This window comes from Notolabrus celidotus, chromosome 7, assembly GCF_009762535.1.
Source record: "Notolabrus celidotus isolate fNotCel1 chromosome 7, fNotCel1.pri, whole genome shotgun sequence".
Classification (NCBI taxonomy): domain Eukaryota; kingdom Metazoa; phylum Chordata; class Actinopteri; order Labriformes; family Labridae; genus Notolabrus; species Notolabrus celidotus.
In genome coordinates this window covers 25,885,774-25,909,104 of record NC_048278.1, presented here as the reverse complement: position 1 = coordinate 25,909,104, position 23,331 = coordinate 25,885,774, and the positions used below count along the sequence as shown (strand labels likewise).

Genomic DNA, 23,331 nt, shown 5'->3' with positions numbered 1-23,331 from the left:
TATGTTATTTAATCAGATTCGGTCTACAATCGCGTCTCCCTAACAGCATATTTAAACACCCCATGACTGTAGTAGAATTATTATTATTCGTGACCTGTTAATGACCTAATATTTAATCACCAGTAAACTTACAGCACTACAGGTCATTTTGCTGTCTTCATAACAGGCCGTGCTAGCTTTGTTCCTCTGGTCCAGCCTCCTCCTCTGACTTGAAATCTATTAACTCTGCTGTGAACAAACCGGGGGGTTCTGCTTACTACAGTGGGGACTTTCATGGCCACATAGTATTTTTTCAAATAAATGATTGCATGAGAAACAGCGACAGCCTGATTCATCTCCACTTGTATGCTTTCATTCCAGACTTAAATCACAATTATGATCCATAATACTGACTGTAATGCATGTGTTAAAGCCGAGGTCTGCACAGTGTCACCCGCTGCCTCGCGTGTGGGGTTTATGGACACAGCGAACATTACGGCTTCTCCGGCACCGTGCATGCCGAGCTGAAAAAGGAAATGGGACTCCAGCACGTCAGCAGTGATCAAATCCATAGGAAACAAGAACATAACTGTTTAGAGTACACCGACTCTCGGAAATGCATGAGTCGAGAGCGGCAGGAAGACAAAGAGAGAATGTGAGAGAGGGAGGAGATGGATGGAGTGGAGGATGAGAGAGAGATATTTGTTACCGAAGCATCAAAAGTAGAGATGGAGACAAAGACAAGACAGGGACATTTTTTCCCCACATCCTTTCCACTTGCATACAGTAAACCATAGCTATGAGTGATTGCACAAATCTGGATGTGAAAGGTTGAGAGCGTGTCTTGTTTGCTGGATGGAAAACTCTGCAGCTGCTTCCTTATCTGACCATCAGATTGCCTTTGTTGTATTTGGGACTTGAATAAACACTGTAGCTGGAATCTCAGTTTTCCTAGATCCCGTATTTATACTCCTGGTTTTCCAAATGGAACAATTTCTGCACTTTACCGTTCTACATACAAGCCTGGTTGTAATCTTTGTGGGTAATCTGTTGTTTTGAACCAATTTTGAGGATAAAACACTTCACAAAACTGCATCTACAGTATGCAAAGATATCCTGAACTTGACTCTTTTTGACATTGACTGTCTGAAATTATCTTTAGGTTTGCTTATAGATACTTGAAGCCTAAACACAAACATGACCTGATGTACTGGGCAGTGACAGCTGTAGCAGTCGACAGCTCTCATCTCTTTAGGGACAGTTGTTTCCTTTAGTCCTGATCCCAACTACTTCAGAACCAATTAGCTGGATGTTGGAGTTGTGTTCATCCATCTGCCTCGATATAGCCATAAACATAAAGCATAAACATACAGCACGGAGCAATGCGAGCCTGTGCTTTTAGTTATGTTCATCTTTGTAAACTAGACTCTGCGTATCACGCAAGGATCTCAGAAACTGAAGTCCTTAAAGGGGTTTAACGTGAAACCCTCCACCTCATTAATCATGCACAGTGACATGTGTCTGGGACAGAGAAGTTGTGACGGGGGACAAAAAGGATGTTCCTTAAATCTCTGGGGGAGAGCGTTCCAGTTTGACAGCTTTGCGTTTCATCAGTTACACAGAATAACGTGCCACGAAGGCCCTACCGTGCAGTCTGGCTTATGGATATGAATTAGAATATAGCCTTAATAATAACATTTACCTCCACTGTATATACAGTACAGTGGCTGGGGCTGTAAGGAACAGTAACAAAGTGTCATGGCTGAACATATTAACAGCAGATGATGTCCATATGTTAGCATGCTTAAGTGTTACAGTACGGGAAGAGACTAAAAAAAATGACACCCAGGGGATCATTTAATATGGTAACAAAAAGGCTTCAGTTCTTTATAATAAGTTTTTATTATTATTTTTGAATAAGAAAAAGGACATCAAACAAATACACTACAAATAAAACGAATCCCTACCATTGAAGGCAACAAGAAACATATTGTAATATGTCTTGGAAGATCAACATGAAGAAGAAAGAGAAGGAACTGAGAGAGAAAAAAATTATCATTCATATACAGGAGGTAGATACATACAGATATTTTCATACACAAGATGATTATGTGTTGTTACAGTTAAATAAAAATGCAACAATAGTTTGATGTTTTTTTTCTATAGAAATCAGACGGTAGGGCAGTGATTTAAAAGTCAGGGTCCAAACCCCAAGAGATCGCCAGAGATCACTTGAAGGGAAGTCTTTTTAGAAGTTATCAATCACTAAAATTAATCGAAACTTATGTGTTATTTTTCTATGCCAATCTTTAATAGAAATAAGAAAAAACACAAATCACTTTAGCCAATCAGAATCAAGCAGCTTCTATCAGTGGTGCTAGCTAAAACTAGCTGCCTACCTACCACCTGAAATGGTAAAAAAAAAAAAAAAAAAAAAAAAAAAGAGTCCACTGGGTGACAAGACTAACCATGAGTCAGATCCAAAAGAACCACTATCATGGGTTACTACCTGGTTATCTAAAACTTGTCAGTCTGAGCTAGCATACGTACATTATTGCTTTACTACAGCGAGTATGGATTGCTGTGATTAGCTGGAGTGTGTTCCAAGAAAAATGATGACTGTTAACAAAAAAATACATTCAAATGAAACAAATTAATAATACCAATATTAAATGTGAGTAAATATGAACTATATACATAAGTACTATGCTGAATTATTTGTATATTTGCCGTCGTAATTTACAAGGAATTTAAGAAATTTTGCAAGAGAAGGGTCCCTCTTGTCATTGCAAAGTTTTGAAACCTGGGACACAAAATATTGCTCACTTTGTCCCAGTGGCAAGTTAAATCACCCACTGTTTGATTTATTATGTAGTCTTGCTACTGACTTCTCCATAAATGCTTTAAATTTGAATGCTGTGCTATGCTATATCAAATGAAACCAGAGCCAAGGATTCCTGTGACAAAACAGCGACACTCTTCTTTTCTATAGACTTGGTCAGGTTTGATCTGCTATTCTTAACACTGGCAGCAGCAAAGAATGACTATGTTGACCTATTGTTTATAGTAAATATACTAAAGATCATACTCATACTGATTTGTAATCTGTGTATTTTACTCATTTCTATTTTTGTCAAATACTAATACAAAATGTTTTCACGTTTTTTATAATTTAAACAGCTCCAAGCACTTATACTTAGCAAATGCAAAAGTGCCTCTAAGTACCTTCTTCAGATGTCCTTGGTTGTGAAACGGAGCATGTGTAAATGCACAGAGAAAGTTAAGAGTAGTGTGTCCTGAAATAGGATGTGACAGCTAACACAGTGTGTTCTTTTTAGAGTTCTGATAGGATACCAGTATCAGCATCGGCCCTGTAACAGCCTAGAATGCCCTGTCTTGTATTTCTAAGTATGCCAGTTTGTGCACCTATCTTATACCATCATTAATCAGCGATCTGTTGTCCCACAGATGTATGTTTAATTGGTTGTCACAGTGGTAAGTTACAGGCACTTAGTATTGAAAAGAAACACAGTTGTATCATAATTGACTTGTCTTCAATTTGACCACCTTCCTCAAATCTGCATCTTTTAGACCCTCTTCTTCATTTTTACACCCTCAGTTTTCTCCTCCTCTTCCTGGCAGCTCAGAAATGTAATGGAATCCTTGTTATGAAGAATGAAAGAAAGCCGCCATCCCAGAAAGACCAATTACACCATCCTACCCCCCCTTCCTTCTTGCCTGGCTGCCTCACTGCTCTCAGCTCAGTGTGACTGTGTAGCAACTCTCAGATTTATGAGTTCCATATACCCTTAAGAAAGTATATGGCCTTGGTGGAGCAAGGTCATGATAAAAGGGTGCTGATCAATATCTGAATGAAAAACCATTTGGGAAGTTTTTAGGGCTTTTTTCCTCCTTTCTCTCTGGATGCAATATCTGCGCCGTATCGATTGTCCGGGGCCAGTAGTTAGTCAAAGGCTATCTCCTTTGACTAACCTCTTTGCAGCATGTCAGCCACCCCCCTCCTCTCCCTCATGATAGATTGGTATGCTCCCAGCCACTGTAATTACACCAGGGCACCAGCAGGTCATTTATTTTGCTACTTTCACCATTTGCCAAAAAATCGCCTTTATCTTAAGAATCCAGCACTTTTCTTGTGCAACCAAAGCAGGAAAAAGGACACATAAAACACCAATGTTGCCCTATAGAGAGGACGACTGAGGGTCCTCCTTTGCTCATAGATCTTCAGCTTGTATTCTTCAGTACAGCCCCCATTCTGTGTGACTGAGTTCAAGTTCAGCATCACACAAAGAGGATAGAACTGGAGTATCTCAGTGTGTAAGCTTTCTGATGTAAGGTAAATTAATTAGGTACATTGATTTAAAAAATCAGGGCTGATTTGTTAAAAATAACAATTTAGCTGATAGCTGATTTTCTTCCAATTTTTTTTCTACACTAACTGTTGTAGCGTAATTTATTCAGGCCTTTGTCAGCCTATCTGTGAGTGAACACAATTTCAATCATACAAAATTACAAAACATTTAAGTTAACCTTTTTCTGCCTCTTTAGCTGCTTTACAATCACAAACTCAAAAAGAAGTCATCTTCGGCACAGACGAAGCTGAACAAAAACTCTTGTTCATAACACAAATACTGATATGTTAGCCCAATTAAATGCAAGATTGTAAAAAAAAAAACCACTAAAATAAGAACATATTAAATCTAACGAATATTTACAATTAAAAATAGAACAATCCTAGTGTTTTCCATAAAAAAAAATATTTTTTGCAAAAACAAAAATGTTGCAGTTTGCATAAACATTGGCCTTACTAGCTTACCATCATTACATTGATGCAACTTAACATACATACAGTATGTTGGTCACTACAACTGCTGAATGCCAAATTATTTGCCGATTGATTGGGGCGAGCATCAACTGATACGATACTTAGCCGATATATTGTTGCATTCCTAATATTGGCAGATTGGGCATTTAATACATTACTAAGGAGTTTGTGTGAAAGAGTAGCTACAGAAGGCATAGTAGGGGGCACCAGTTTAGCTCATCAGTTAAAGTTAGCACCCCATGTAAAGAGACGAAGAGTTCATTTGCAAAAACAGATAACTCTGTTTTTATACATTTTCAAAAAACACATTTCTTTTTTATATAGATTCCTAATTAAGTTACATTTTCAAGATATCTCTCATTAGTAAAGTCATTTTGACTTAGTCAAAGCCACCAAACCTCAGTTGACTGATCATACCAAAAACTAGTATTAGAAAAAATATGTCCCAGCTAAGAACCTCTGCTGCATGTCACCCCCCACTCTCTGCTCCCCCCATTTTCTGTGGCAACAAATGTCCCCCCCCCAAATAATTTCTTTGAATAAGCATGAATAGATACAAAATAAAAAATGAAAATATAAATAACAACACAATGTATTCTTAATGGGCCTTTGCTGAAAGTCTAATTATATCATATGCAGTGTGTACTGTTAGGATACTGAGCAACAATTTAATACTGGGTTTACATCAGATGTAAAGCAATATTAAAGGGTACAAAACCTCCTGTCAAAACAACAATAACATATTCCACAATAACTATCAGAAAAATTGTATTTAAATTTCAAGGCAGAGACTTTATCAGGGTTGATGCGTTCTGTTTTTCTGTAAGGTTCTTTCCTCACATGAGGTGATAACTATATGGCCATTATAGTTAGTCAGACTTCTGTTTATATGATCATCTCAATCACCTTGCATTGGAATTGCTGCACTTGACACACACACACACACACACACACACACACACACACACACACACACACACACACACACACACACACACACACACACACACACACACAAAAACACACACACACACACACACTGCTGTAAGTGCTGTATAATGGGCCCAGCCATATGATAGAGGGGAGGAGGTGCTCATGAATAGCAGACAGCCTTGCTAGATGAGATTGCCGAGCCTTGTAGTCTTGCATCACGCTGATGTGGGAAGCACAACAGACGAGTAAACCAAGACCAAGTGAGAAGAGGCAATGCAGATTTTTTGTTCTTTGTTCAGTCAAAAACAGGACAACTTCTTAGGCCAATACGTGAAATCAGATTATATAATAGTTTTACACATTTTTTGTGCGGTTTCAAAATCATATATTAAGTCAAAAGTGTATGAAAGATGTCTTTAAAAAGTTTCAAATGATATGTTTCAGAATAAACATTTTTGTGAGTTTGTGTGAAACCTTCAAGAGGTTATCCCTTAAAGGTATATATAAGATTTAAGGTTCTCCTACATTTGTAACATAAACATGAAAAAGTGCCTTTCACACTCCAGACTGACCTTGAGCTTCCACACTCTGTTTTTCTTTTGGACTGTGCTGGAAACGTGGCGTGTGTGCATTCAGATTTGTCACACCACTCAAGATCATCTGTGAAAGCTAGAGGTCAGAAGATTATTACAATGGGCCGGTAATGGCAGAATTATGCAACTCGGTCCAGTGGATGCCCTCATTACCTCGCAGCAGTGGTGATAAATGGCCTTAAATGCATGTTGTCAAAATCACAGGAAAAATGTGACTCTTCATCAAAAATACAGATGGTACCACTTCAGTTATGTAGCGGGGGTAGTCAGTATATGCTATTTATTATGTAGTTGATGTTTGGATTATTTAGATAAGGCAGACTGTGAAGCTATTTTAACATTAAACAATAAAATCAAGTAGCACATCTTTTTTTCTTGATGGGAAGAAATCTTCTCTACACCTCGTAAACGCTCTGTTCTTTTGTCAATATTTACAACCCAACTAAACACAACACTTTTCCTTCTACCTCCCCTGAAATCTGATCTAATTACTGTGTAATTGTTTGGCTTTTTGTTGGTGAATTTACGCAGAGTTTAATCGCCGCTAATTGGAAGCCACACGCTAAGCTGCTGGTAATTAGGGCCTTAATTTGCATTATTTCATTTGGCTGCACTGCATTGTGGGGAGTCTGAAGCCTTCTGACTCCCACCCATGGGAGTACTTTGATCCTCACGAGCAGCCGATGTTTCAGAGACGCAATATCACTCCCTCTCTTTTTTTTCCAGATCTCTCTTTGAAAGCTCTGGGATAAATTGGAGTTAATTGGGAGGAGTGGTAGGTGCTTGTGTAGTCTGGGTAATGAGAGTGTGTGTGCACTCTATTGTGTCAGAGGAAAATTTGGTGTAAAAGGAGAGTGATAAAAGCAGAGGAAATACATTTGGGGGCATATGTGTTAGTTTTAGCAGTTTTAGTGAATTCCTTTGCTCTCATATTACTCCATTTTTAAATTTGTTTCATGCATCATCAAAGACCTTATATCATGTTGTGCCTTATTACAAGGTGTTTAAATTCACATCAAATCAGACAAATTAAATGACTTGATCTTGTGATTAACAATAAGTACTGGTGAAATGACATGTGCTCTGTCATTTAAGGTGATAAGATGGAAATGTTCTCTGGTCTTTGACCCCAGCATTACCTCTGGTACATCTTGTAAACAACATTAGCCGAGGTAAATTAACATACACACATATAGATGGCCTCCTCTAAACCTCATTTCACCTGGAAGGATAAGCATTAATGCACATGTAGAAAATCACCCTGGTGAGACTTAATCATGCCAAACGATTTCAGTGGGAAGGTGTTTGGTCCTGTTTCATTTTAATTTGAGTGTGGAGATACGGTGGAAGCGATCGCTGCCACAGTTTGACAAAGAGCCAGCACTCCAGCAACCGCTCCTCAACATGACAAATCCTCAATCTACCCCTGCTCTCCCGTTTCTTCTAAACACATGGTTTATGCAAATCAAAGCAAAATGATCCGGGGGATAGCAGCAATGTTTGAGCAATTTGAGAGCTGCCAATAGGAGCTGGCATTAATATAAAATAAGCAAGGAGAGAAATCTCCTCTGCATATGGAGGTCTCATTGACTGTACCCAAATTAATTTAGCCCAAAGGTTATGAATGACTGTTTGTGCCACAGCGCAGCCGCTTGTGGTGATATATGAAAGCAGATTCACTCTGCTTGTCCTGCTTGCTATGATAAAGGTCATGTTGTTTGCATAAAATCCAATGCTTAGAAAATATACCCATGGAAAAACAGTAATATTCTTTCCATCTCTGTATTCATCCAAGGTTAGGTTTCCTCTTCACAAAAATCTGTAATAATATGAAATAAAAACAAAATAATAAAGGGGAGAATATGGTTCGTTTTTTTGTTACTTTATTAGTTTCTAATTCATCCACGTAAAAATATAAGAACATTGTTAAAATAACATCTGTCTCTGACAAATCCCGTCCGACTGAATCTTGATGGATGACAATCATTTGTCCTTGTCAACACATGAACAATTGCACCATAGAAATAGCAGCCCTATCAAACTTTCAGGAGCTGCAGGGAGAATCTATTAACATGTTTAACTGGCCCTGGTGTTGGCCCTCATTGACACACTACTTAGAAACCCACTAATGCAAGTAATATATGATTATTAATCCAGATTACTTCATAGTGGATTGCAATTGTTACTTTAGGGTACCCTGATGCTAGATTAGTATCATATTTAGTATAAGTTTAAACCTTACGTGTGGAAGGACATTCATATTTTTCACAAAAACGTATACATTTGAAGTAATATATACAATAAATGTAGAATAAAACAATATTTATATTAAATAACTTTTATTTGATTTGAGCTGTAATGAGTTTTGGCCAGTTGTCGACCTTGTATTAATTAGCACTCAAAAACCACCAGCTTTGTTCAGACTTGCGATGTATACATTCACTTTACTAATCAATTTAATGTCATGGGGTTGTAGCTCCGGTTAATGGCTACCGCTATAATGCTCTACTACTTGGATGCAAACAAGCACAGATGACCTATGGCTTCTCATAGTGTGGCGCAGTTTGCCAGTATTTTGATAGAGTAAATGGAAATAAAGTTGCATGTAGGTTGTGTCTGGTTAAAATGGGATATAAGCACTAGACTGGAGCATTGTGAAATGAGCACAGACATGTGGTTGTTAGCTCATGAGGACTGAAGGTGCTAGCTTTGCTAACGTTAACCACACTTTGCAAACATTTTTATTTTTAAAGTTATGTTTTTGGGGCATTTTTGCCTTCATTGGATAGGACAGCTGTAGAGAGAGAGGAAATGTGGGGAGTAGAGAGTGGAGGAAGACATGCAGCAAATAGTAGAGGTCTGGAGTTGAAACTGCGACCGCTGCAACAAGGGCTGTAGCCTCTATATATGGGGCGCGCTTAGACCGCTATGCCAATGATGCTCCACTTGGCAAGCGTATCTGACTTTGTTTTCCAGCAGACTGTGATCCTGTTTTTAGCCATATTAAATACATTGTGTGAGTGTTTTCTTAACTTTAGACTAGTCAGTTAGTCTGAATTTAAATTTCAATTTAAACAAATAGGAAATGAGTCACTTTGGAACATTCTTTGTTCAGACAACAGACTTTCAGTCATTAGCTATTATTCCATGCTTGTAATTACACAGTCCTGTTAAAGGAGACATCTTTTTATATCTCTTTTGGGGAAACACAACACTGGTGTTGAGAAATGATTAAAAACAAAGAACACATTTCATGTTAGTATTTCTTTAATCTTCACTCACTGAGCACTCTTCACAATTGAATCATCAGTTTTGCATGTCACATAACCAGACCAGATCTGCTTGAATGCCTGCTTTGTTTTGACCTAAATGGACACTTTGGTACCGTCAATGAAATCTTAAAGAGCCCAGCAGTGAAACGTCTCCTCTCAGAGCGCTGATAGTTTGTGTTGAGCTTATTATATTGAATAACTGTTTATCTAACTGATTAGGGAGAAGGAGCATCAGGGCCACATTAAAGGAGAAACTCAAGCTTCCTCTACTCGTCCTCTGTGTTGGTAAACTTCTTCAAATTTACAACTCTGCAGTCCTGAAGAGCATCCAAAGATGATTAAAAAAGGGAAAAGGGAAAAAAAGGATAATTACTATTTACTGCCTCACATAAAACTCTTCCGGACCTTGTTTTATCAGTAGCAAATGTGGTCCACATTGGAAAGGCTCGACAAATTTTCTTTAATACAAACAAACTCCGAGCTTGCACATGAAAGGTTACAGTGATGAAATTTTTGGGATGATCAGATTTGAAAGAACTCACCCCCCCTCCCTTCTATCATCAGACAGCATCCACATTGGGCTGAAAGAGTAGCCTTCCAGACACCTTTTATGACTGAACTAATTACTAATTACACAAGTGGTTGGCGTGATCAACAGCACAACGCTGGCCCTTTGTTATTTTAATTGTTGTTATTTTGAAGAATGGTGCCGCGGTAAATTCTGCTCGAGGAGGATGGATGAGCTCTGAATAATTTATCATCTTTGTGGAAACACACTCGGTGTGCTGTATGGGGGTTGCATAGCGCTGCACATCTCCATTCTTGTTACGCTGGCGCTCTCATTTGGGATTGATGACGAGGTATCTTTCATCGGGCGTCCACCTCTTCCAGCACCCCGTCATTAGGACTCCCATTGTTGCCCGTTCTTGGTGTAGTGGGTGAATATGACTGGCAGAGGTGGTCCCCCCATGCAGTGACTAATTACTCTGGGCAATGGCTCCCCTCCTGATGGATTAATGTGTATTGTGTGAATGGGACAGACCCCCTCTCTTCCCTGAGATGAGAGACGAGTGCGTCCTGATTTGGAGCTCTGCGCCATGCACAACCTTGATAATTATTTTCATAGATGAATACCGTTGCAGGCAGGATGATGAAGTGGCCATTTGCGTTCAGAGACTATCACATGCAAACATAGAGCAGGGTCTTTGTCACTGGTGAGAAATCTGGCCCTGCGTAGACATGCGTCCCTTGTGACTTTCCAACTCTGATTCTGCACGCACACACAGTCTCTCTTTCTCTACTCTGAATACATAAAATCTATATTTCCGTTTCATACATTTCACAAACATCCTCTCATTCCTGTTCTCTTAGTTGTGAAAATAACACTCTGCAGGCTGCTCTTTATCTAAACTTAAGATAAGCAGCAGCCACCCTTCACTTGTCACCTTCTTTTTTTTGCCAGTAGATAAATCAAAGAATCAGTGGTTTTCATTAACCAGCACATACATGGGTTTTAAAGGACCCATTTGGAAATTGTATTTATTTTCTTGTATAAAGCCCCTTTCCCTTTTAGAGGCCCCTGTGTGATCATTGGTGCTGGACTGAAGATTTGTGAGGAGCCCCCGGCCAGGGCTGCGTTCAAGAGTAGATCCCATAAAGAACGCTGGGGTTCTCCCGTCATAGGTTCTGCCACTGAAACCATAAACTGTGTCTACCTATACCTTTTACAGGATGCACCCCAGCCACTTAAAAACACCCTGCTCCACGCTCTGTTTTCATTATTCTTGAAATATTTTGTATTTTCACTTTTTACACAACAAGGGAGAATTAAAGAGTTGAACACTGTTTTATAAACTGTGGGAAGGAGTTGGAGTGGGTTTCAGGAACATGCAGGGTGAAGAAAAATCAACAAAAACTATCTTTGTGAGAGTGCAGGAGCAGGATTTTCTTATTTCTTTATCCCTCATGAGAATATTTAGTCTCGGAAATTAGGGGTTTGTGATGCTTTTTCTTGAGTTTTAATCATTAAAAAAAGGCGCAGTTTTTGCATTAAAAAAGTGGATTTATGAGCAGTCTAATTTATGCTTCAACACGAAAAAAGTTATCTAAATTAAAACCTCATTAAATGTGAAAGGATGGAATTACTTTAGCAATGAGAAATTATCTTTTTTTACACTTTGTTGAGCCTCCAAACCATGCGTATGGAATAATTAAGATTATGTAGTATTTTAATTAAAATGCTTTAACAGTGGGTTTTCATTATTGACAGTCACACAGTGTTATGTGTGTAATGTTATATGGCAGTGTCTTCTCATTAAAAGTTAACACTTTCTTTTCTTTGAGAGCAGGATGATTTAGTGACTCTGCCTACAGGGAGATGTAAATTGCAAAGAAAAATGGGTGCTGTAGACATTGATTAATATTAGTAATGCTATCCAACCCCCTCCTCTGTGTTTGTAATGGCCTCCTCTCCTTATCCTGCTGGCCATGACTCCTGACAAGAAGTGTCCTGCTGGGCTTGAAATGAGCCTTGAATGGAAGCACGTGCCACAGAAGTGTGTGGAAAATGATCAAGCTGTCGTTTTCTCATTCCTCTGTGATGGACTGAGTTCAGCATTCTCAAAGAGATAAAAGGAGGAAAAAGAAAGCCAAGAAAGGAACACCTTGTCTTCCTTTTAGATGGAGATACTATCACTTTTCAGGGTGGGGATGCATTCATGTCAAGTCGAAGTCTGTGTCTAACTGAATGCATTTAAAGAGTGATTCTGAAGGTGGAAAAAGAACACCAAACACAATGCTCGCTTTATGTATGCATGCTTGGGCCGAGTGCTAATGCTGGGCTGCTCTACCATGCTGACTGGTAATTGCTAACACATGTGCTACCTCTGTCTCGCTGCAGCCGGCCGAGGGAGTTCTGGCGCCTGGACTACTGGGAGGACGATTTAAGGAGGCGACGTCGCTTCATCAGGAACCCCTTCGGATCCTCTCACTCAGAGGCCACGCTCAAAGCCGCGGCCGAACACGGTCAGTATCAGCCCCCAAGCCCCTGCCTCTTGTTAGCACTCCCTTTTCTTAGTACCAGGTACAAGGTAATAAAAATTAGTCTTCCCGCTGCAATAAAAGATTTATTATACCACAAGAAACAGTAAAATAGCACCCTCATTTGAATTCCTCAAAGGTAATTTCACACCTGGCTACCCATTAGCAAAGCTGGACTAGTAATCAGCCTGAGTGTTTGCATGCTTCATTTTCAGCTGAATGGCTATGAATGAGATGAAATAAGAAATGTTGTTCATTCTTTTTTCTGTGCTGCATAACAGTGGCAGATCTCAGCGGTAAGTAACATTCTTGCATCCCTTTATTTTTTTTTACTTGAGTTATGGGACATTTCTGGATTTATTCCTTTAAAACATTCTTTTGAATATGATTGACACTATCAGAGATAAACTTCCAACTTAAATGTAGACTTTATTAAGTGTATTTTTAGGTACTTAGGTTCAGTTTAATTCACTGGTTTCATAAGTTAAACAGGCTCTTGAAGTTAAATATTATACTAGTTTATTAAACTTAATATCCTGCAAAGTGTGCTGTTGAATAAATGGTCCAGCTTGAACTTGAAGTCCTCTATATGCTGTGAACATTAGATGTGGTGAAAAAAGCTTCACCAATTACTCTGCTATACAGCATTGACTGATTTTTCCAGTAGAGGTCAGATCAATTTGTCATTGTTACTGTGCACTCCTCTATAAAGTCAGGTGTCAACTTTCAATAAACCTTGTCTCAGAAGAACTTAACATTCCCGGTTGTCACTTAAAACCTCAGTATCTACATGACACATGTCTCTACTTTAACACCACGAGTCATTTTCCTCCCCTACAGAGCTAGCATTCCATAATTCCTGCAGAGACACTGCAGCACCACTGGGTATTTGCTATCACTGGCATGCTGGGCCTACAGTTACCAGCTCAATGAATTATCTCAAATAAACCGCCATTAATGGACCAAAATGTCATCAGAGTGTCAGGTCAGAGACAGCAGCTGTAGCAGGAGTCAATAGAATCTTAAAGCAGTGAGTGTTGGGGATCTCAGGATGCTGGGAGTCCTCATGGCTGCAGTGTTGCGGCATCTGGAGACCGAGGCCTGGGTCCAGCTGCTCGTACTTCTTCTGTCTGAAGCCTCTGAATTTTAACTTTGTCTCCTTGTTTTCCTCTCAGCTATTTAATAACACAGAGCAGACACATCACTTGAGTTTTGTAACCGACCAGTTTACGATTTCTGTTATTGTATTGTATTTGGTGTGGTATTCAGTTTTATTTAAAACCACTCCAGCTGCATGTGCTGCATTTATTCATCACCAGGGGAAAAGAGACAAATTCCTGCAAACAACATGTGCTTTCAAAGTCAAGTCTGTGTAAGAATAGCCAGCAGCTTGTTGTGACAGGGCTATGCTACCTCTAGAGAGTTTACCGCCTGGCTGAAGTATGGGAATATATCATTAAAATAACTCTTTGACATTGAGGCCTGACGGCATCCATTTTCTGATGTAACCTTTCGTCTTGTTTTAGTCGACCCGACATTTGTTACGGAAGTGCAGCTCCAGACGAGAACGCAAGGCTGAGTTTTTCGAACGGAGCACAAAGGTCATATCTGGCTGTAATTATATTCATCAGATGCAGAGGGGAGAGAATGCAGCCTCACTCCCTAAGAAAATATTTAGCATGAGATCAAGCCTAAATTTAGGCTAATTTTCTAGCTACTTGTGGCTGCACTTTTCAAATCTCACGCTTGATAAAAAAAATGAGCAGCAGAGAAAAATACTTTGCATTTTTCCCTGAGAGCTACAAAGTTTTATTTTCCCTTTTTTAAAAAGAGCAAAATGTCTCTTCCTTTAAACACGGAGAAGAAAAGTGCACTCCTGCATTAAGGATAGGGACAACTGTTATCATTCATACCGCGCCAAGATGATTTCCACAGGAGAGTGTGTGGCTGCCAGTAGGCTTGAGTAGGCTGTTTTGTATTTATAGCTGGAAAGAACCATCTTTTCTGGGGATTGATTTGGCCCGGTGCAGGGCCCGTGTAGCCGAGGTGGCAGAGTAAATACCTGAAGACTAATGTCTCTGTTCTGGTAATCAATACTCGCCTCATGACCACACTGCTGGCTACGCTCCCGTTAAAAACAAATTAGTTAATTTTGACAATTTAATTGCTGTGACCATGCATGCCTCCAGTTGCATAAGCAGGTAGTTGAACCTCTCAGACGGGGAAATGGGGTCTTGGAAAAAGTAAAACCTGTTGGGATTTATGCAGGTTCCTGCTGCCTGTGTGATGAGTGACGAGCTTGAAGTGCTCTGGTAGAGATTTTTTTAATGTAGCACCATATTCTTTTTATAGTTTGTTAAGCTATTATAATATTTTTGAATAATGCTTCAATTTGCATTCTCTAATCATGATTATTTTAACTAGTGATTGACTTTGTTTTTAAAATGCTATTAACTTTGAATCAATTTCAGTTAATTGCATATTTAACACACCAAAAGTTAGTAGGAATTTGAGTGTGCGAAATGATTGCTTAAAAAACACACACACACATACACACACACACACAGAGAGAGAGAGAGAGAGAGAGAGAGAGAGAGAGAGAGGGAGAGGGAGAGAGAGGGAGAGAGAGAGAACGTCAGACTTGTCAAATTACAAGACCAAAAAAATAAACAGTATCTCGCTCAGTAACAGAAGGAGTGAGAAGTTAGCACGTTGCCTGTCACTTATGTGCACGTCTTTTTATGTGTCAGGTCATAACTGACATAACTCCGCCAAAATAGCTTTTATTTTTATTCTGATGGACACAGCCAAACACTATTTTGACTAGTCATCTATTTGTTGATCTAACTTGAGTGTTGATAATACTCAGAAGCTATTAATAACTCAAGGGTTCAACACAGTCACAAGGTTTAGTTGCATCCGATTGTGTATTTCTAAGGCCTGTTTACATCGCAATGCTAAAGAAGTTCAAACACACGTCTGTTTTTAAGCTCCTGATAGGTCCCCTGTCCACTAGCCTAGTGTGAACACAATGGCATGTGGTACGTATTAGAGGAGCTGGTAGTAATTTCAGTGCTGCTAACTAAAGAATCCTCTTGGGAGGCTTAATTACAGGAAGACCATTCTAAATATCAGTGAGCTGCATATTTTCCATGACAAGAGATTTTTTATCCCGGCTCTTGTAGCAGTTTCAAAGTATAGAGCCACATGACGTGGCCGTGCGTTTTTAGGAAGTGCAAATGATCTCCCCTCAGGTGATGCACTGAAAAAAAAAGAGGTCTACACGGTATGTGTCGAGCGACTCACAGGATAAGTACTGGGTTACTATTGCCAGAGTGCTGCATTTGAGAAAAACACACATGCACAGAAGCTCATACTATAGTGCCTGTGTTTACAATGAGGGGAAGACTCACCAGTCAGTGTTTTTATACTGCGGACTTGTGTCTGTGAATCTTTACCATACACCACCAGGGACTGCAGGGCTCTGTAAATGTTTGCAGATTACCATTTTTCTTAAATAGTCCGTTTGGAACCTCATGTCATGTTCAGTCGAGACCACAGCGAGCAGTGTGTGACCTTCTTTCTCTTTACAATGTGTTCGAATCATCTTGGTGTGAAATTGTTTGTGTGGATGCATGAACTAAGGGTAAAATGTCTCTCTGGATTTATCTCCTGTTTTGTATTTTCCCAGCTTCTTTGTTTTGCACTGTAAGCCTGAAAATGTTTTTACCAAGTCAGCACTGCTCCTAACTGATGAAACCATGTTAAACCACAGCGCTAATCAACTTTGCAAGTAGTTTTAAATGAGGGTGAACTCAATGAACTTCATGAAAATTGGCCTCGTTCTTTTTGCAAAATAGGTTCTACTAAAAACTGGAAAAAATAAACACCTTAAAGATAATGTTCTCAAAAATTCACGAGTTACTTCAGTTCAGATAACATGAGTTTTATGACTGTACAAAACAAATGCATGTATGCGTGGAATGAAAAGACTTTTATTCAATCTGAAGTTGTTGTTATATGTTTTGTCAATTTAAAATTTAACATTATTCACTGTAGCTTCAATCTTTTTCACTTTTTTTAGTCAGTCTCTTATTTGATAGGAATTTATTTTTAATTTAAATATTTAAAGAGTGGCTTTGCTCTTGTTCAAAATAAAATCTGCTCAAACTTTTGCTTCTGAAACTTCAAAAGAGACCAAACTCCTTACTGAAATACAGAAAAACAGATTTTTTTGTGTCTTGAACTAAACATCATTGTTTAAAAAAATTAACTCTTTGTATAAGACTGTTACTGACCTCTAAATTATCATGAATTAAAGGTCAAATAAAAAGCCCTTCCCTTCTTCCCATCAGCGCCTGAGGAAGATATCCTAAAAGGGAAACAGTCCATCAGGAGTCAGGCTCTGGGAAATCAGAACTCTGAGAGCGAGACATCACTGGACGGAGACGATGACACTCTGTCCTCCTTAGAGGAGAAGGACCTGGAGAACTTAACAGGTAAGAAATGGATCATAGTCTCAATCATTCCCACCCCTCCCAGTCCTGCTGCATCTTAAGTCCTGCTGCACAGATAAAAACTGAGCACTAATGTGATTGTAATTTTTTCTTATTGCTTATTATTCTACTTGTGCAATTTGACTTTATTTTTCTTGTGCACTGGTATCCATATATTCCATCATTACATTGCCCTGTTCCCCTTAAGTCTTTGAGTTATTTTGTGCTAGAAAACAAACTTATGTCAACGCCTGCATTGATGCAACACTATAAAGAGTGCTGGAAAACACACCAGCTGCAGTTCTCCCTCTGTTGCTAGAGCTCTGCTTTTCAAGTACACACACACAGACACACACTCGCATATAGTATACACAGAGACCTGAGTAGCAACCCTCTAAACATTTCTTTATCCAGCGGTAGCCTTGTTTATCCAGAATGCTTGAAGAGGACGTTCAGGAAAAACAGCATTACCAGAATAAAACTTATTAGCCTGACTGAACGACTCCAGCACAGTCTTGTTAAATTAAATCAAACCTCAGACATTGTCAGTGCTCTGTTGCCTTTGATACGTCTGTTATTCAGTAATCTTAATTAAATATAATATAGTCCGCTAATCGGATTGCAGTATAATCTGCATTATTCTGTGCAGCGACAGCGCTCAGCAGTTCATAAGCTGCATTAATGGGTCTCAGAGTGACATTAAAATAACGCAACTGGATGACAATAGGATTAAACGTTGAATCCTGTCTAATAAAGAGATGTGTTTACACCGAGAACTGAGCGCTTCTGTTTCTCCCTTTAAGCAGCTGTCTGCCCCAGGTGTAATTGAATGTCTTTCAGTAGGGGGGAAAAAAACGTTATTTCAACCTACGGATAACATGTCAGTACTCACGGGGTTCACGAGAGGCAAAGGGATGAATATCTGTGTATCTGTTTATTCCATCCCGTTTGCATGAAGTGTGAGGGTGCTCATGAGGGAAATCAGGCCGGGCTCCCTGCAGCCTCCTCTCTCTCACACACATCTGCAACACAATGGCTCATATGTGCAGAGCCGGGCACAGCTTCCACCCAAAGCTCCCCTGAGTCGGACTCTTATTGTCATACTGGCATAAATTAAGATTGATGAGAGATTAAACAAGGCTTCACTCAGCAGTCCCTCGCAATCGATGCATTCTGACTGACAGTCGATTTTTGACAATTCTGTCTCAAAATGCTGCTGTTTAAATAATTAATACCGACCGATTTTTTTCAGAACTTTATGTTCCACAAAGTAAGCATCTTATAAAATGTTCTTAGTGTTGAATTAAGGATTGATGGTAGATTACCTGTTAAAATACGTTAAATAACAGGCAGCAATTATAGCCGAAGTATTTGGCTATAGTAACATTTTACAGAATAATAGTTGTGAGCCGAGTAAACAAATTAAATGTGATAAACAGTGTCAAAATTTCAAAATGGCCGAAAAGTATCGTTATCTTTCGCGTGTTGTTTATCCTTCCCTCTTTTACGCACAGTAATGATTCACAGTAAGATTTGAAGGCCCTCAGTGGGTTCCGGTCTTAAGTCAACTCCCTTGTCGAATTTTATAAGTTTACCTTTACGCTTGGCCAGTGTTATTTCCCCGCGTGGAGAGGAGGACACCCCGCTTGTTTTCTGACCGACATGTGTCTCCCTCCTCCTCCTTCTCCTCCTCTTCCTCGTGCAGGCCCAGTAAACTTGAGCACCAGCGCGCAGCTGGTGGCTCCGGCTGTGGTGGTGAAAGGTACCCTGTCCATCACCGCCTCCGAGCTCTACTTCGAGGTGGATGAAGAAGACCCGGGCTTCAGGACCATCGATCCAAAGGTAGGAGACTCATTGATTACGCCTAATAGTATTGAAGCCGTGCTCGAATGTTCTATGGGCTAAAGGCATTCGCTATATTTCAATAAACACTGCCGTTTAGCCTGTATGCCTGTCTGAAAATCTGCACATTTTCTGGTTTGTAAAAAGTGAACAAAAAAGTTATTATCAGTGTTATAAAGTTTTCTTCTGATAGTTATCTTGCTCTCTTGGGGCTAATGCCTCTTCATTGGTTGTAGGCTCAGTATAATTTAACGCGTCATAATTTTCTCTTGCCATTTTGTTTTTGGATAGATAGAAAAAAAACCAATTTTCTCTTTGAATGTTTGGTCAAATAAATTCAACACAATGACATAGCTCAGTATATTAGTTGTAAAAAAATTTTTTAAATCAGTGTATTTAAAAAATGGACTAGCTGTCTTAATGATTACAATAATACTGCAAATGGATTAGGCCTTGGACTTGTGATGATCCTTTTCAGGTCTTTTTTTTCTTTCATTTTTTAAAGAAGGATTTTTTTTTAAAAAGCACAGTAACATGGGCTTATGCTTTGATATAAAAAAAATAGGCTATTAAAATTAAGACATTTACTTGTAACAGTATTTGTAGCATTAGCTTCATGTTAACAGTGGCTGCTGATCCACAGGTGGTTGTATAGTTAAACACTGCAAGAAATTGTCGTATTTATTTCTATGCTTAATTTTTTTAATCCAATGTCATATTTTAAACAACACCCACGCTTATTTCAAATTGATTTTAAAAAATGATTAAAATGCATTACGCGTAAAATTGGCCCATCTCGTATATGGGCTGTACAGCATGTATCTACATGAATCAGGTGGAGCGTCAGTTTTCGGCCCTGTGCTCCTGCTGCTGTTCAAACAGAGCAGAGATGCTCCCAGGCCCATACATTAACATGAGTCCGCTGATTTACATTCATTCGAAAATCCTCTAGAGCCTGTGACGCACTGTAAAAATAACTTATGGCCTCAAATCCACGGAGTACATTCCTTCTTTAAATTTAGCAAGAATACTTTTTCCTTTTTCTTTTCCAGAGATGACCCACATGTTTACTTCCTCACAAGAAAATGAATAAATTAAAGGTTATTTCCATCAGACAATAGCACTGTCAAATGCAACAGATTAGCTTGCCATATCAGCTGTCAAAACACGTCAACACACGAGGCCAAGTTATAATTTAATTTGCAACATTTTATTACATTTCCTTTTAAGTCACATAATGAAAAATTGAACTTGGCACGCTACATTTTTATCTTTCACTTAACGATTTTGTGCATATATTTAAATAAAAGGTTCTTCACTTTGTGAAAACATTTAAAGAAGACAACTAAAAGTAAGGATTACATTTATCTGAAAATGTACCTTCTCTTTCTCTCTGGCAGTGGCCCAATTGCTCCATTAAAAAGGGGTTTCTGTGGTCTGCTCGCTGCGTTCTTTCTTACTGATTTTTTTCACATTGCTTGGAGAATCAGTTTCAGAATCGTGTTTGTCCTCTTGAGTTTAATTTATCCCAAACTGTCTCTGTCTCGACAATGACTTTATAGTTTGTCCAAACTTTTCGCATTGGTGAGGATTTCCCTCGCTAGTCTCCACGTCTGCTTAGCAGCAGCCTCCAGGGCCGAGTGAGGCTTTCCCTGAAACAAGTCCAAGTTTGGCAAGAAGTAGTGGGGACATCTGCGGCACTGCAGGCAGGATATGAGCTGCAGCAGAATGCCGTTCAGCCGGTCACCGAGGCAAGACTCGTCCCAGTCGGTCTCTCTCGGGTGTTTCTCGCACTCGTACAGCAGCAGGGTCTTCATGTGGTAGTTGTGGAGCGGCTGGCCCGGCAGCTCCAGATGCCGGTCCCTCAGAGTCTTCAGCACGGACAGACACTTCTTCCTGCAGCCGGCCATCAGCAGCCTGTTCTCGGCCTCGCTGAACTGCAGCACCCAGGCGTCGCTCTCTGCAGAGCTCTGCTTCCCTGTTAACGAGTAGCACTCTTTGGAGAGCAGGTTAAACCCTTCTGCTTTTACTTCTGCTACCCGGTTAGGCCCGGGCCAGGGGATGTGGGGCATGGGCCACTGAGCTGCACTCCTAGGCCAGATCCCCGTGCACTTGAACGCAGGGGTGATCTGCACCACATACCTCTCCCTGATCCGCAGTCTGACCTCACTGGTGTCCGCCACCATCTTCACCACGTCGCGGTAGCTGCATTTATCCACGGCCTGCGCCACAAGAGTCTGGAACCTGGAGCGGATCTTCCTGGCAGAAAGGTACCCCGAGGCGGTTATGAACTCTACCCACAGCGACATGCTCCTTTTGCGGCCATCACTCAGCTTCAGCACCGCACAGCCGGGCAGGGAGCCGTCATCGACAAAGTTGAACACCCCCATTTGATTGAGGTACAGCACCACCTCAAACTCATTTGGGGAGATGACCTCCATCCCCTCATAGCGCGCGTCTATCTCACTGAGGGAGCTGATGAAGCGCGGCTCCTGCACCTCCACCTCCTTCAAGACATCCGACACCACTTTACAAACCTCCCTTATGGTCTTCGCAATGGCCGCTTTGCGTGCTTGGCATCTCTCGTTGTGGTACTTGTTCAGCTGGTAAACCAGCTTCGCCTGCGTCGCGATCATGTTGGGGCAGAGGTCCGGGCTGTACACCGGGGAGTCGCAGTAAGTTGTGGGATCCAACGCTTACCGGTAAAGCCAGAGGCAAGCGCTTCCCCGTGCAGGAAAAGTGTGTAATCAAAGTTTTTTGTCTCTGCTGTTGCAGCGGATGGACGTCAGTGTGAGGAGGAGGAAACGGATAGGGATGCAACGCAATAGCCTGTTAAAAATCAGTCCAAGTTATGAGCACTTCCAGCCTGGCTAGGTAGATTCATACTCAGGTTGCAGGTCATCGTCCGTAACTGACGCCAAAGGCTAAAACATCGTCTGCCTGTGACCACTCATCTCCTCGTGCAGCAATTCTCTCCTCTCCTCTCGTGCCCCCCGCTCACTTTTCGTCCACACTCAGCTGTGAGCTGGACTTGTGTACTTTATGAATGGCTCCTTTAGCAAGAGTGAAAGGGGGTCGGGCTTCCCTTCCTGCAATCATGTGCGGAGCTGTCAGTGCGCGCAGCCAATCAGAGCAGAGAGGAGCTCCAGACCGCCTCGGCAGCATCAGGGCGCGAGGAGCTGTCCGCTGCTCCCCAAAGCGACACAGGGAAACACAAACCTGCAGGTTTCTACCAGTAAGATCTGGTGTATCCATCCCAGCCAGCAGTAGAGTGTTTATTGTAGAAAACTGTGGCTCTTTGCGCGTTATTTGGCCTGGTGCGTTTTAAGGAGAAGGAGTTCAGTGTGAGTGACAGCTTTTAACTTTAGCTCTGCTTTTATTCTGCAGATAAGCCTCTCTCTCTTTCTCCCCGATTTAAATATAATGGATTTTCGTGTTTTTCCATCATTGAAAGGCATTTTTGACAGCAGGTATTCTTTTATATATCCGCCCTCGTGGCGGATGTATGTTCTAGTTTTTCTCTGTCAGAAAGCCTCGTGGGCTTCAAAATCTTTGCATCTGTTTTTACAGTTTTAAGCGTGATTTTTATTCTTTTTTTTTTTTTAATAAAACCTCTAAAATGAGTCATGCTCAGTTGGTCACGTAATTGTGTAGGCTAATTAAAAAGGGGAAACTCAAACAATATACTTTTTGTGTATTTCTTTTCGGCTATTATATTCACTTGGAGAAAAGTTGTATTCCTGCATATGCTGGTGTAATTTAGCCTGTTATGCAGTTGCGAATTAGAGTCTGTCTTTTTATAAACGTATATATTAAACGTCGTTGCATGCTTCAAATTCAGAATTTGAATGCATGTTTGTGTTTCAAATCCGTGGAGTGCACCTGCATCTCTGGCGCAGCGTAGCCGGGAGCAGAGTGGCCTGAGGAGTGAAATGTTCAAACTATGTCCACCTGCGTGTGTGAGAAATAACCAATGTTGGTTACATTTTTTTGAATGGTTGTGTTTATTTAAGAAATTAATATTTGGGTAAAACAAAAAACCTTTGTTTGTGTCCGACGATTCCAGTGTGTGTGTGTGTGTCTCTCGCTCGCTCGCTCGCTTCTCTCTCTCTCTCTCTCTCTCTCTCTCTCTCTCTCTCTCTCTCTCTCTCTCTCTCACACACACTCACATACACACACACGCACACACTTACACACACGTTTATTTGCCCGTGGGTTTATCGCCGTGAACCCTGTACATACTGAATAATTGAACCGGCGGTCTGTAGCTACGAGGTTTTAGTCGAAGCCCGTCTCCCAGGCTTCATGTTCGAGGACTACTGAGTTTATCTCTT

The 23,331-nt window shown here is 40.4% G+C and overlaps 2 protein-coding genes across 5 annotated transcripts in view; one reads left to right on the top strand and one right to left on the bottom strand.

The window, feature by feature from the left end:
• lrba (LPS responsive beige-like anchor protein) overlaps positions 1 to 23,331 on the top strand; it is a 231,454-nt gene that overhangs the window by 131,614 nt on the left and 76,509 nt on the right. For 3 of the 4 annotated variants that reach the window (XM_034687798.1, XM_034687799.1, XM_034687797.1), the window contains exons 37-39: positions 12,520 to 12,644; positions 17,015 to 17,158; positions 18,861 to 18,997. In XM_034687798.1, the coding sequence (XP_034543689.1) occupies positions 12,520 to 12,644; positions 17,015 to 17,158; positions 18,861 to 18,997 (406 nt within the window). Of the gene's footprint in view, positions 1 to 12,519; positions 12,645 to 12,940; positions 12,956 to 17,014; positions 17,159 to 18,860; positions 18,998 to 23,331 lie in introns of all 4 variants that reach the window. The other variant, XM_034687794.1, reaches the window with a different exon arrangement.
• Positions 20,208 to 22,044, bottom strand: mab21l2 (mab-21-like 2). The gene has a single exon (XM_034687805.1). It carries the CDS (start codon positions 21,631 to 21,633, stop codon positions 20,554 to 20,556), a length of 1,080 nt encoding a protein of 359 aa, XP_034543696.1. The 5' UTR covers positions 21,634 to 22,044; the 3' UTR covers positions 20,208 to 20,553.

Excerpts from the sequence above, each read along its gene's own strand:
- mab21l2 (XM_034687805.1), bottom strand. The coding sequence starts at position 21,633 with ATGATCGCGACGCAGGCGAAGCTGGTTTACCAGCTGAACAAGTACCAC.